This window comes from Haliotis cracherodii, unplaced genomic scaffold (assembly GCF_022045235.1).
Source record: "Haliotis cracherodii isolate W230 unplaced genomic scaffold, xgHalCrac1.p SCAF_1, whole genome shotgun sequence".
Classification (NCBI taxonomy): domain Eukaryota; kingdom Metazoa; phylum Mollusca; class Gastropoda; order Lepetellida; family Haliotidae; genus Haliotis; species Haliotis cracherodii.
The window spans coordinates 54,367,260-54,383,343 of NW_027266264.1; the positions used below are offsets into that span (position 1 = coordinate 54,367,260).

At 38.6% G+C, this 16,084-nt stretch overlaps 1 protein-coding gene across 1 annotated transcript in view; it reads right to left on the reverse strand.

Moving 5' to 3' along the window:
- LOC139465679 (SKI family transcriptional corepressor 1 homolog-B-like) overlaps positions 1–6,186 on the reverse strand; it is a 33,736-nt gene extending 27,550 nt beyond the window's left edge. Inside the window, exon 1 of the mRNA XM_071247456.1 lies at positions 6,089–6,186. Within this exon, the coding sequence (XP_071103557.1) occupies positions 6,089–6,164 (76 nt within the window). The 5' untranslated portion in view covers positions 6,165–6,186. The remainder of the gene's footprint in view (positions 1–6,088) is intronic.
- Between the last annotated feature and the right edge of the window lie 9,898 nt (positions 6,187–16,084).

Here is a 16,084-nt window from a genome sequence, read left to right on the forward strand (position 1 = left end):
GAATGTTAGAAAACCTCCTGAGCCGAAAGAGAAGAATATAAGAGAATGAAATGTCAAACTGATTATTCTTTTGTTATCTAATATAGCAAGGTGGACACAATTATGTTCCAACCTAATCACAACATCAATTGGGACAACGTCCAAACCATCTCCAACAACCTCCATGATTTCACTAAAAGAAAACCAACAGAAACAGTCCTCATTCGCCGCCACAAGTCATCAATCTACAGAGATCAAGGTTATTTCATCCCACCCGCCTACTATGAACTCATCAAGCAATAATCACTTATCATGTTTAATTGGCTTCATGTCCCATTGGCTTCCACCTATGTGTTCTCTGTCCACCGTGTTGTGACAGTATTATGACTTTGTTGCCAACACCTACCTATATATATTCTGTACTATGTCCCTCATCCAGTCTTGCTTGACAACGGTATAAGTACCTATACCGAAACGTCGCTTTTTACAGTATTAAATAAGTTGTTATCCATAAAATTGTGTCTACCGTGTCATCAGTCAACCTCTTAGTAATGCCTGTCAAATAATTTATTCAATATAGTGAAGGCTTCCAAAACTAAATGAAACCCCAAGAAAAGACTTGAGGGTGGGTAGGAAACGGATGGTATATGATATGATGATCGATGTCACATCTTTAATAGTTTCTGTGCTGACCTATATTGTCAAGCAAACGTAATCAGCTGAGGAGAGGTGTGCTGTTGTTACAACCAACATATGTAATTGTCAGCATCTTATGTAGTCAACCATGCATTATATTGAATTAAAATAAAAAAAGAAAATAGGACAATAGAAACATAGGATTATCGCACTGACAACCCTGTCCGGTATTTTATTGGGCGTAAAAGGCAAATTAGTGATGAAAATTATATGAAAGTATCACTGACAATCAGTCATGACACTTGGTATATGTGAAAAGGGTAAGCATGTCCTGTCCTACCGGTAGCACAAATAACGTTAAAAGAGACAATTTATTCTGATACCGTTATATATCTTTAACGAAGGAAATGTTTAATGATATGACACTGAGGTTAGGTGAAATTCGACAAATGTATTCTTCCCCCGAATAGTGACATAACATAATACTCATTTGTGATAAACTGTTATAATTCACGGACGTCGCTAAGTATGCAACGTCCATCTATATTCAAGCTATTTCAATTCCCTGCATAAGTAATAATGCACGATACAGTATATTTCGGAAAGAAGAGTTGCAATTTCTGATTTGGCAATTCGCTATTCAGTAATCATGCATGTTGAAAATATATCACGAAATGAGTCATACGCTCGTAGTGTTGTTATCAATTTACTTTATATATACCTTCTTTGATAGGCGTTTAGAAGTTGGAGTATTAAGTGAGGATAAGATTAATGGATGAACAACTGTAGTACAGTTAAGAGCAAAACCTGACTTAAAACTTAAGCTCTTAACTATAAATCTTATCCTTACTTTATATATACCTGACAACCTCTAAAACGTAAGGATGCATAAATGTTACGAATGCTTCCAAAATGGATCCGCGTATATAATAAGGATAACCCATCTGGCGACTATAATATGCGCTTCACCCAATTATGTGTGAGTGAGTACAGTATGCTAAGTTCGTTTCCAATAATGTAACCAAAACCAGTTGTGAACGTCAAATTGATTGTACACAATACCCTAATCGTCAAGGTACGATCCTTTTAGAACCACAACCATTAGTACATGAAGATAATCGATAAAGATGTTAATTGTACACCTTACAAGAAGACTTGCGACAGAATAACACTTACCGATAATAACTTCTAATTTCTATTGACCAAAGACTACTTATTGTAATAGCGTCTTCGCAGGCTTTTATTAAAAACTTCCTCTCAAGTTTCGATTCACGGGATTGCATTAACATTGGTTGTAGATTTACAACAAAACATGTATTACTACCATATGTTTCGTTGTACAACATAACAGTTTTGTTTGTCCTCTTGGAAAGACAGTCTTTAATGTCATGTATAGCCATAAATGTAACATAATTCAAGATGGCAACATCCGTCAGTTCAATGTATAATTTCAATTAACATGCTCAATATAAATTGTCCATCTTTTTCAGCGCGCGTTGACATCAGAAGAGTCGTTTTTCAACGTGTGGATATCTTGTTTCATAAACTGTCAGTAGAGCATGTATCTTGTATAAAAGATTCACAACAGTCCAAGAGAGGTTGGCGAAATGCAGGCCGAGATAATTAATTGTACAGGGTCATATATCACTGGGTCCAACATCAGAGTGTCAGAAGATTTTTCAAACAAAGGACACGAAATTAAAACCTCTGCAAACACGTCTCATCTCATCAACATTACAACAGAACAAGGAGTTTTTTAATCGTTTTAATCTCCTTGGGGCCAAATGGCTCTTCAATGTTCAATTCACAGGAGTCAGATTGTACCAATGTGGAAATCAAACAGCGTCGAAGAAGCAAGACTCGAAGGCCAGTAAAATGTCAGAGAAAATTAATTGCTGACATGTACCTTCTTCTGTGATATATCACGTCTCCCTTCGTTAACCCCAATCCCTCTTACGCACCCCCAACTGGAGATAAAAATAGGTTCCACTTGATAGTCTACTGTTGTTACGTTATGAAATACGTGATGTCAAAGAGCACATTCACGCGGCTTATATTCATTTTAAACATTACGCTGCGTGTCAATTGCCTCAAGAAAAAAAATGACATTTGTCAATATTGTTAAGAATTTTCCAAAGGATGTATATGTCTCATGTTCGTCAGGCAACGTGCATATTGATACATGAAATAATATTTAATTTACGTGAATGTTGGAACTGACGTGACCAAAAGTGAAATTCTTGGAATGTTTTGTTTTTTGGTGCCATTTATCATCGTCGTACTATTGCGTGCATATCGTGTTTGTGTGATTATGCTTTTGAAACTGCATAATCGTTTAGCATGTATATGTATATATGTTTTAACACTAAAGGCAAATTTCATTTGGTTTCTCATAAATGTAATGTTAATGTAATTATGTCATGTTCTTTAGGCTCCTATTCTTAAATTTATACTTTTTTTTATATACATGTTTTTTTTATCAATCTTCAATTTTCTTATATTTGTATACTATTACATATTTGAAAAGTATATTTCCGTTATTCCGAGCTAGAAGAAACTAGTTACACATATTCATAATGTAATATAAAGTTTGTCAGAGCATCACGCCATCAGAGAACTGTGAATAGCCGCACTATTGTTAAAAGTAATATTTACTCACACACTTTAACATATTTAAATAAAAAGAGGAAATTACACACTTATCGTTTCACAAATTTAACGTTTGCGTAAAAAAAACATAATTGAGATGTCATGGTGACTACATGCATTGTGATTTGGCATCAATAATCATATGTATTCAGTGTATGTAATTATTGTTCCTTTTCAAAGAACGTTATGTCGAATGAAGACTTTTAATGAAAGACTATGAAGAATGACATTTTTTCAAACTGTTTTCCATCAACATGATTAGCGTTTGTGAGAGTCCGTTTAACAAGAACGACACTTTCGTTCAAGTTGAAACTAGTGCAAGAAACACTTTCAGAGAAGGACATTTGTTGTCAAAAGAAATAACCTTTGCTGTATAAATATTAAACTGATTAAACATTTACAAAAGATAAGTTACTTGGTTGGATAGCGTTAATCTGCCTTATGGATGTCACATATTTACAGCCGACTGGCATTGTAGTTGCAACATTGCCCAAATTAAATCAAATTGATTATAACTATGAAATAACGAAGACTGGTTATTTCGTTATTTATTCATGTAAAATAACATATTTGAATCCACAATGATTAAAAGTCAAACGAATTCCAAACTAAACCTAATTACTTAATTACTAAATATCATTTATCATTTAGCTCGGTTTCTAACCGAAGATGTGATAAAGAACATTTACAATAAATGATTTTTGTTGACAATTAGTAACAAGTTGATCTCTGGTAAATTAATTTCAACATTTTTCCCAGTTACATCAGAAATATGTCCGTGACTAACTTGGCATGTGTGATTTGCCTTTGCATGTGTTTGTGCTACCAGTGGGGCAGGATACGCCCACCTTTTCGCGAACACCTGGTATCATCACTATATGATATTGATTCGTTAACACATGCTCATGATATAGTCGGAATTGTTCAATCGGATATTTTTAGCAGAAAATTCTTATGAATATGGAAAGGGTTTTGTAGCTTATATTTTAATTATATTGTAATTTGCAATGATGAAAGTGAAAAATTGATGCTGTAGTGGAAGAAAGACATGAGGTATGTAGTCGCCAATAGCTGAAGTAAAATACCTATGAATAACCCAACCAATAGTGTTGACTGCACGTCACCAATAAATCCATTTAACTTCGAATCATAGCGTATTTAGTTTTATCTGGGTAGATATCTAGACTACTTGTTCTTTTGTCGTGACTATAACTGAATTTGAATAGAATAGCCCCATCGTTTACAACACTTTGTGTGTAATGTAAAATAACATAGGTACATCAATAGATATCTCTCAGCGAGGACAATGCTAGTATTGTTTATTTTTTCCATAGATGTTTTTTTAATCACTCTGTGTAATGAGTTTAATATAAACCACTCTATCTATTGAGATAATATTAACTTCATTCCAAATGTAGTGAAATCTTAAATTTGGAAATAATGCAAACGAATATAATGAATTTGACGCACAAGTATAAACTGCCGAGCCAAATATAATATACACCCATTATTTGATAAACAATGAAACAAAATGAAAAAAATAAAAAATGAAACAAATAGAAAATGGTTCGATGTTAGTGTATTTAATAGGGGTATCATAAATGTGATTTCCACCTTGTAACGTTCTGGGTCACTAGCAACCTTCAAGAATATATTCTTTCTTTTGCAGTTTATCTTAATCAATACATAACCTGACAAGCATATCCAATTGTTTCCTCTGTTCCATTTGTGTTCATGCTATATGTAATACAGGCACTAAATATACTAATTTATTAGTTGTGAAACACGAAAAACAATATGTTAGATCAGTAATTGCTCAATATGATCAATCATTATGTAACCTGGCAGAATTGCCACTTCAGATGCAAACAGTAAACAACACATCAGGAGTTCGATATTAAAAAAACTCTAAAAAAAATCTTACTGTCCTGTCTTCATGATAAAAAGTGTGATACAAATATTGAGATAATGTGGAAACATGATCGCAAAAAACCAATCAGACAAAACGTAAAATTTGATGAAAGTAGTGGACGTGCTTAAGTTTTAATGAGCATTTGCAAATGTAGTGGAGGAGTTAAGTACAATACTGTATCGGGTTCTCGAGATATTGAACATTATATCGTGTTTGAAAATAATGTATCATATTAACAAAAAAAGCAAGGTCATCGTGTCATACGAGAACTATTAACGATTAAGTTCTTTGTTGACTTAATGATTATTAGAATATACAGGAGTAGTCTTAGCTTTGCATGTCATTTGATAATAATGATACCAGTTAAACATTTCAACCGGCTATCACACTGATATTTAATATGTTTATAGAACATATTAGTTCTTTTAAATGCCAATATTGACATTAACCATATGGAACCCACCTGTGAAACTAAGTCTGTGTATAATACACATCATAAGAAACCGTTAGCAGAAAAAAGATAATTCTAAAGAGAGGATATTGTTACCAATTATATTCAGACTTTAAGGGTATATTTGGTTAAGAAAAGGTGGATCTTGGCACACCGATGTATACAAAGTGTCATCTCTAACCATTCAAAATATAAATTTATTAATCTAAATACTAAAATAATTATTATAGGTTATGAATGTGATTGTAAAGTAAACATCTACGACACCAATAATGAAATAATGAATAGGTTAAGGGTTTGTAAATTTCTTTATGTTACAACTTCGGCTCTAACTGACGATCTCATAATACGTATTAATTTAAATAAAAATATTCATTAATAGGTTATCATTGTGGTGATAGAGTATACGTGTATGAGATTACTTGAAATTTAAATACAGCAAGTACGTGCAAAAATCTTACTTGGGTCGGTGTCTGCCCCTTCGCCAGGTAAGAGGACTGTTTCACTGACGATATTGTCACGGCAACGAAAGTCCATCTGTCGCTCCGCAATATCTAAGTCGTCAGTCGAAACAGATTGGAAGCTGCAAACACTAAAACTGACAAGGCATAATATAATGTCAGCTAACGGCACCTCCTCTGGGGGTTATAACAACTCATTAACAAAGTGGTTTCAATTTCATCAGCCAATGAGACTGAGCGATTTCATATTGAAAGCCACGTGACATGTATTCCGCAGAGAATACAATATTATTGATCGACCAGACGACAGGAAGGTTGTCGACTTGCGAACCGTGAAATAGGAGGGATTAAAATTTGATGAGTAAGTAATTAATTAGGGTGACAAATGTTTCTTTGCGCTTTTGTAGGACGGTGTGATTGCTCTGATAGCAGCCCCGATACTAGAATTGCATACTATTTGTCTAATATATCAGCCGGAAAATGTGAAATCTTTCTATCAGTAGTGAAGGTGACATTACCGCCACATAAACCCCTCTCTCATGCGAAATTTAAGACTTTTGCTTTGTGGAGCGGATCGTATATGATTATTTGTAGATACTTAAAGACACTGTGATGAAGCTGCTGAATACATAATTATTCCTTTGGAGAATCCAGACACAATGGGCTTTCCTTGACTGAGCAGTTGACAGGCCTGTTTTGAAACAGTTATGCTGAAATACCTAACGTTTGTCATCTAGAATGTACTAAGTAAATTGTCAAGTAATAAATGTGTGACATAAATGACGTCAAAAAGAATATATTCGGTGAGAGAGAGAGAGAGAGAGAGAGAGAGAGAGAGAGAGAGAGAGAGAGAGAGAGAGGGGGGGGGGGGGGGGGGGGGTTACTGTCACTTTGAACAGTATTTCAGTGTTCGTCGGCGAATCCCTACGCTTTCTCAAAAGGTCCAAAGAACAAATAATCAATTGGTTGTAGCGTTCACCTGGTATACTGTCATTGAAAATACACATTGTGTTCATGAACACCGCAGATATTTGTATATATCAGTTTGGGTGTCAAAAATAATCCTTAATGTACTTTGTTCAAATAATTATGTTTGCTTTGTGGTATCTAGGCTGTTGAATACTTTCAAAATAATATTTATGTACATTGTTCTCAAATACGTTTAAGACAAACACGATACATTTACATTAACATTGCTATTGCCGATCTACAGTAACTCTAGAGTCGATCGCTAGTGCGATAGTCGTTACTCGTATTGCAATGGCCAGGTATTTTAATGGGTGAAGTCATCCGTAATGCTGGAATAGGATCTGTGCAGATGGAGTATCAACATTCCAGACTCACCATACATACACTAATGAGTGAGTGAGTTGGTTTAGCGCCACTTTTAACAGCATTCCAGTATACACGGCATGTCAGCTCCATATGGGAGGAAAGCTCGAAGTGATGTAGGTCTTAGACGTTTACCACTTCGGTGAAACCCACAAGCACGGGTATGGTGCTAACAAACCTAGAAACATAATCGGGGCGAACCAGGATTCGAACCCACAATCATAGGTTTCTGGCGTGCCAAAGGGAAGCAACTCTGCACAGCGAATCACGGCGCCTTAGACGACTAGGTTACCCGTGCCCCCTCACATACACTAAACATACTAATAAAGCAACACAACCTAACCATAATCTGTATTTATTTAACAGTACTGTATTTATACAGGGAATATAAGCTAAGATTTGACTTGGAAGTTTATTTAAAAGTGACAAGCAATGGTAATCATGGGACGGCTTTTTTAAAACTTTGAATTCAGTCACACTGTATTTATAGAAACTAGGGGGGCGGTCGGGTAGCCTAGTGGTTAAAGCGTTCGCTCGTCACGCCGAAGACCCGGGTTCGATTCCCGACATGGCTACAATGGGTGAAGCCCATTTCTGGTATCCCCCGCCGTGATATTGCAGGAATATTGCTAAAAGCGGCGTAAAATCAAACTCACTCACTATAGAAACTAGTCGCCTTGGGGGTATCCATGTACCACGCACTCAGAGAATATGTAGGAAATGGTAAAAGATTGAAGCTGGGTTCAGCTTGTTTTGATGTGCCCAGCATATATAGACATGAGGAAGCATTACATACCTAAATGTTATTAGAAACACTCATGTGTGTATAGATTTATTGAGTTACGGAAAACTGTTAGGTTGTCAGGGAAATTTGTGAATGAAGCCTTTCGTACTAGGTATATGTTAGAAACATTTATTTCAGTAAATGTACATTCTTTCCATCTTGAACCCGATACATCAAACGAAGTACTGGCCTGAGGCCATTCGTGGCTTGTGCCGATAAAGTAATCTGTGTGTCTGTCATAATCATAAGAAATATCTGCTAACAGCAGAGTCCATTGTACGATTCAGACTACATCATAAGCGTTTGCTGATGAATCGGCGTCAAAAAGTGATGATATCAAGTGTTCGCGAAAAGGTGAGCTTGTCCTGCCTCATCGGAGGCACCGTCACAGATACATGCAAAGGCAAGTCAATTGTTCACCTGAAAAATACGGGATGATGTGGAATTGCGACGGACATAATTTTTGTCACACACCCGGGGGCACGGATGGCCCAGTCGTCTAAGGCGCCGCAATTCGCTGTGCAGGGTTGAGTCCAAACTCACTTACTCACACGAGCGCCAAATGTGAAAATGTCCCCATGCCTACCAACAGTCATCACTTATTTTCAACACTTATAAACAGGGTTGTTTTAACATAATGAAATCGCCCGGATCATTTATTGTCCGGATTAGAGAAGTTTCTTCATAAAGTCTTGTCTAGTTTGTTTGTTGTTGAACGCCGCACTCAGAAATATTCCAGCTATATGACGGCGGTCTGTAAATAATCGAGTCTGGACCAGACAATCCAGTGATTGACATTATTAGCATCGATCCAGGTAAGTGAGATACGATGACATGCATCAGCGAGTTATCCTGTTATCCCCGATCCCGTTATGATTTGTCGTCTCTAACGACAAGCATTGTCCCGTCTTCCGACAACCATAGTCATCTCTTACGACAAGCATAGTCCCGTCTTCCGACAACCATAGTCGTCATTTACGACAACCATAGTCGTCAATTACGAGAAGCATAGTCGCGTCTTGCGAGAAGCATGGGCCGTTGAAGGACTATTCTAATCCGGATCTTCTCTTTTCGTAAACTAATGTCAAGAATAATATAGAGCTATTCCTATAAATCACTGCGAATTGTAGGGTTTATTGGTAAAAGAGGTTTCAGTAAAACTGGATATCACGGAACCCTTGATGAATAAACAGGAGTATGCCATTATCCTGATCGATACCCCGACCGTTAATTCATTGTCGAGGTTAATACAGCTCGGGTGCGTGCACGAGGTAGTGAGAGCGAGTGTGTGATTGAGTTCAGTGGGGGGGCGCACCCGTGGTGTCGTGGACACAACGTCTGCGCGGACAGCGGAAGGTCGGTTGTTCGATCTCCGACAGCGTTATACCAAAGGACGTTAAAGATGGTACGTTTTTCACCCTGCCTTGCGCTCGGAATTAAGGAGATAGAGCAAGAACTGAGTCAGTATACTGTGTTAGAGTTAGGTATCTATGTTAAACTGTGTCATGTGTCTAAGTGAGCGAGAACTATTAAACCAGTATTAGTCCGGAGGCATACACACACGCACGTGCATTTCGTTATACAAGTGCAATAATCTGAACCTGACGTTAACCCGCTGGACGCCGAGATATATTTCTGACACACATTTCCTTGAGATCTGTAAAGAGAAGGTTCGCGGCACTGGATCTACCCCCGCTATAAAATACGCAAAGATGTAGAATATTGAAATTCCTATCTGATGGTGTAAATTTAACTGCAAATAATAAACCGGTTTGAAGAAAAGACACTGGTAAGTGTTGTCCGAGAGTTTGTTCTGTGTTGAAAATTTATCCGCTTTTTATCGTACACCGATGTATTGATTTTATCGTACACCGACACCGTACTGTGCAAATTTCTGAATGTAGCAGCTTTAAGGAAACTGAGCGAACACAGCGTTCGTTTTTTTACTTAATATATTTCGCTTGATTTCATCGACATACTTAAAGGTTGTATTAGTGACAAATTTTAAATACCATTTGTATGAGGAATTCAAGGATGTATGTATCGCAGCTGGGTTTGAAATATACGTTCTATATATATAGGCGTCTCATAACCGACATACGTTCAACGTTAATGTGTAAACACTGCCCAATATGGGTTCACTTCGGTGTTCGCGTTGGCGTATTTTCCAAAACATTCTTAACGATTCTAGGGGTATCGGCGACGTTTTGGAATGAACACAGGTGATTTTATAAAAGCATATACCCGTGATCCATAATATGCTATTTTTGAAATTCCTTTTTCCTAGTAAATATCCGAAACTTAGATTCAAAACATGCTGCAAAAAGGCCGTGAATGGTGATTTAGTAATGTGTAAACAATGGCGAGAGTATGATGTATCTAATTTTCAAAGGTCATTTTCAGTCATTTTGCTTTACCTAAAATGACAGTGGATGATATCACAGAACAGCGAATTTCTCACGGAATAAAAAAACTGTGACGTGCATTTGTGTGTGATGTATGTTGAATTTTATCAGGCTTCAAAATGAGGGCTGAAGAGGAGGGACATATCTGTCCCTCTGGCACCCAGGAGGTTAACCGCATGTTAGCTCACCTACCTACCTACGTACCTTCCTGCCTACAAATCTCTATTCATGATATTATTGAGGGTGAAAATAAGCAAGCGCAATGAAAAGTTGCCTACTGCAGTTGCCTACTGCGGCGCTTTAGACGACTGTGCCACCCGTGCCCCACTGAGTATAAAGATAATTATGTATCGGATAGGTTCTAAACTTTGCTGAATAATCTCAAGATTCCATCGTGAGTTCCATGCCATACAGATGATCCCTTTCCGAGACATTCCGATATCTATTGCTGTCAGTATATACAGTGATATATCTGTATCGGTGGAGATGGAACCCGATTCGCTCCAGGTATGTGTAACAGCGGGGCTATAATTGTCCTCCTTAAGCATTTAATAATTAATTAATGGTTTCACATATTCCGTGTTGGTTTTCAAAACTATAAACGGTGTCCCAGTCGCCTAATTAAGTTTTACCTTCAGAATTTTAAAATTCAAAGTGGAGTACATAAAATTAGGCTATGTAATGGCATTAGACAAATGTGTGAGTTAAATGTGTCAACAGAGGGATACGGGATTCTGCCATCTGAAGGGCATTTTTTGAGCGGTGCTTGCGAACATTCAGGTCCTAAAATCCATACACGTGGAACTCAAACTATACCAAGAAATAAGTTTCGGTGAAGGTGTGTGACAGGGGCGGTCGGGTAGCCTAGTGGTTAAAGTGTTCGCTCGTCACGCCGAAGACCCGGGTTCGATTCCCGACATGGGTACAATATGTGAATCCCATTTCTGGTGTCCCCCGTCGTGATATTGCTGGAATATTGCTAAAAGCGGCGTAAAACCATACTCACTCACTCACACTTTCCTTCCCTTTGTACTTTCCTTCACAGCCACGAATAGCTGCAAAACTGCTGATTCGGTTTAAAACAATACTCACTCACTCACTCACTTTCCTTCAACACCACTGCACGCACTAATACAACTGAAATACTGTTCAAAGCGGCAGTAACCCCCCCCCCCCCCCCCCCTCTCTCTCTCTTTCTCTCTCTCCAAGCGACAAGTAAATGCAAAGTAAACTTAATCCGAAGAGGCATATAACACCCACTCACTCACCCACTCACTGTTATGTGACAAGAATCTATCTTGTGACAGCCATCGGACTCTTAGTATGGTAAAACGAAGTGCGAACATGGTCAGTTATGTATATGCATACAATAAATGTTGAAATTACTATATATATTAGTCTGCAAATGTTTTAATATGCATTTTAGACTTTATGTGTTCTTTAGGCCTGATATGGCCCGGTGTGGATTATATTTGTCACCATATACAACCCAAGCTGCCTTCGAGGCGCAAAACGGTTGTCGGCTTCATTACCCTTTCACTACTAGGTGACCAAATGTCGAACAGAGTCACTTGCCCAAAGAGACACCAAGTGTGTGATCGTTGCCCTAGAAACTCGCAAGAGCTAACCTGCCGAACATGGTCACCCATCCAAGGACTCTCCGCCGCCGAGATTGTTCAACTTCACCTGATTTGTGGGATGTGCACTATGCACAGGACCACCTGCCATGATGCAGGTCTCCCAAACATGGTGTGATGCTGACAAACCTAGAAACAATAGCCGCAGGCACATAAAGGGCGGCTTTATACACTTTACTTTACCCGTGAGGGGAATCGTACCCGGTTCTTTAATCAACCGATAATTCACCGTTGCCAAAGTACGAAATAAGGGACTGGCAATTTATTATAGGGGTACGGGTGTGGGCGTGGGTGGGGGCGTGGGTGGGGGCGATGAGATTAAACTTAGGACTGATTGCATCATACTTTGCTGCCCCCGCCCCCTATTTTAATGTAACATTTTTGTTTAGACCTCCCGTGCCATTTTCTTTTCTACCCCACCCCCACCCTATAATAAATGACCTGTCCTTCAACATCCAATGAAATGTTTTGCGACTGGGAGTCGAACCACGTTGATTGGTCACACTGAACGCGTTTGTAAACATATACATGTGTGTGCATGACTGTGTATATATGTACGCTGGATTTTGCTGTCTATTCTTCAGTTGTAACAATAACGTTAATATTCATAAAGCGTACTATAATGTCAATGTTAAGCACGGACCTATCCGCTTAGATGTGAATAATGAAAACATGTACAAATGTAGCCATTATTTCGTCAGTACATTAGATTCTATTAGTAGCTGTGGGGAGGTATAACAAAATCGCCCAACCAACAAACAAGTGTACTGTTCGTCATCTTAATAAAGTTTTCATATCAAAGACATGAACAGTTTTAAAAGTGTGTTTTTCAAACAATCCATGAAAAACGTCCTTCTTGTTAAAGAAAATTAATATATTTGGCTCAAGTGCTGTAAAAAGCACGTGTCTGCGATGATCGATTGCATGTGTGCATACGGCCAACCATATGAATGCCTCGAGCACATCCCAACACACGTTTATTGCTTAAAATCAAGGTAAAGTTGGTTATTGAATTTCATACCATATGCTCACAAGAAAAGTACCCCCTCTTACCAGCAACCTCATAAATCATTTCTAATTAGTGGTTTGCGACAGCAGTCGGCATGTTGACTCTACCTTGGCCTCGTTACAGCCAACTACAATCAGCGCATCAGATCGATGCTGACACAGAGCTATCTTGAAACCGTAATATCGCGGTGTACAATGACAAACTCTGATAGCGAAAGGAGCCGATTAAACGGGCAATTGGGCGCGATGGTTAAGATAAACAAGATTAAAAGATTAGTTCACCTGAGCAGGTGCGCTTTTGGGGTAATGAGGGAGGCGGAGCATCACATTACCGTCAGGAAAGAGCAAAGATACAGAGGCAGGATCCCGCTGGGAAGACGATTGTCTGGCAGCATGTCGGGCTTGTCAAGTGGGGAAATCGGGGCGTAATTAGCTTCTCATCTTCGTCAGGGGAAAGTATATGGGGCTTTGATTTCTTGTATTACTCTAACAGTTCGAATAGATTGTTGGCATTGTATTGGACAATGCCTTTGCTGATAAAATCAACAACAATGTTAACATTCTGTGTGCCTGTGATCGATGGAAGATTGCGGTCTGTATTTGTCTTTGGGGAACGCGATTGATTTTGCTGTTACTCTGTTAGTATGTGGCATTTGATTGTCTGTTGGTTGTAGGGATTTTAATGATCTAATATACACAAGAGGCTTTAAACTATTTGTACCGAACACACTGCATGGATGACATGGACAAAGAACAAGCGTAAGATAATACGATCGAAATATCGTCTCTCTTTTTGTTTGGTTGTGAACGCTTTCCAAAGTAATTTTATTTATCTGTTATAGTTAGAACAATAACGCGAGTGATATGAAAAAATGAAAATATTAGCTGGTATTTGATAAAATGAGCAAACGTATACTGAGTTGTTCGTTTTCTATGACAGGTTTGATTAGGAAGAAAGAACGCCTGTCTGAAGAGCGATGTCAGTCACTCTTTCACTGTGCATCTATTTCATTTTTGGTGTGTGTGAGTTAGTGTGTGAGTGAGTGAGTGAGTGAGTGAGTGAGTGTGTGTGTGTGTGTGTGTGTGTGTGTGTGTGTGTGTGTGTGTGCGTGTTTGAAATGAATAGTTTCTTCAGATTTATGCCCAAAATGAATAGTTTGTAGGCGATAGTGAAGAATAATGAATAGTTTGTTTTGTGTTAACACTGAAAATAGATTGTTTGATGGTGCTCAGTAAATGAATAGTTTGTTCGATGCAGCTTTGAAAAAATAGATCGTTCTAAAAAAAATTGCCACCCACCATACTAATCAAATGGATGCTCCTTTAGGCGATGCGTTGGGCGTTTCGCCGCTTTGAACAGTATATCACGGCCTGATGTGTGAGGAATAGCAAACAATGTACACACATACAAGACATGTTCAGACACATGCTTAACAATGTGTTTAAATCCTTAACGGAACACATTTGGTGTGTTTTGGGTCTAAACACATGACACAACTGTCGTATCACAGCCTATAAACACCGCCATAATATCTGAACATGTTTACGACAAAGTGCATATCATTGCGTGTCATCCAAAAGATCTGACTAGTTGTTGTTGAACGTATTGAGGGAGTGAGTGAGTATGGTTTTACACCGCTTTTAGCAATATTCCAGCAATATCACGGCGGGGGACACCAGAAATGGGCTTCACACATTGTACCCATGTACCCATCGAACCCGGGTCTTCGGCGTGACAAGCGAACGCTTTAACCACTAGGCTACCTGACCGCCCCACATATTGTGGGAAGTATACAAACCTGTATGTACCAGTGAAGAAAGAACCGGCGTGAATATAGTGCTGTATATTGTTTTACGCCACGATCAGCAATATTTTAGCTTTAGCAGCCCCGTGTATAAGCGAGTCTGGTAGAAAAAAACCTAATGACTGAACGCATCAGTAACGATACACGCCGTAAGGGCACAACACGCAATCAGCCGAGTCACAGTACAGACTGCTTCCCTGGGTATGCTGTAGTGTAGAGCCAGCGTCAGCGCAGTTTTCCCAGGGAATCAGGCTGCAAGTACTGGGGACCTATCCTGACACGTAATCTCTCCATAGGGGAAATACATGAGTAGTCTAAATTTTTGAAAGATAATTCCTGATTAAAAGATCTCTGCTGTAAGATTTAAATGAAATCAAGACTTAAATAAATGCGTATGTGAATGTTCTGAACACAGAGATGTTTCTTGGAGGCCAAACACCAAAAGAAAATTCACTCACAGCAACATTTCGATGTTGGCTTGCCGCTTTCGTCTGGTAGATCAAGTATTGAAGACAGCCACGTGAATTCATCCGGAATGCCCTTAATCATTCATGCAACGTAAGTTATGCCTGTATTTTCTGTCTGTGTTCGAGTTCCAGAGTCACCTCGTTTAGGTTTAAGGTGTATACAAAATGGGCACCATACGCTTTGCTTGTTTGTTTGTTGCTTAACGCCGCATTCAGCAATATTCCAGCTACATGGAGGCGGTCTGTAAATAATCAAAACTGAACCAGACAATCCAGTGATCGACATCATGACCATCGATGACCAATAGGGATAAGATTACATGAATCAACCATGGCAGCGAACCTGACCACCCGATCCCGTTAGTCGCCTCTTACGACAAGCATTGCTACCTTTTACGGCAAGCATGGGTTGCTGAAGACCTATTCTACCCCAGATTTTCACGGGTCGCACAATACGCGTGTTTGTTGGTTTCGCTAAACTACAATAGAACAAAATACCGGCTCTGAGTATACAGTTGTATACTGAACAACAAAAGTTCCTGTGACATTGGATAAGAT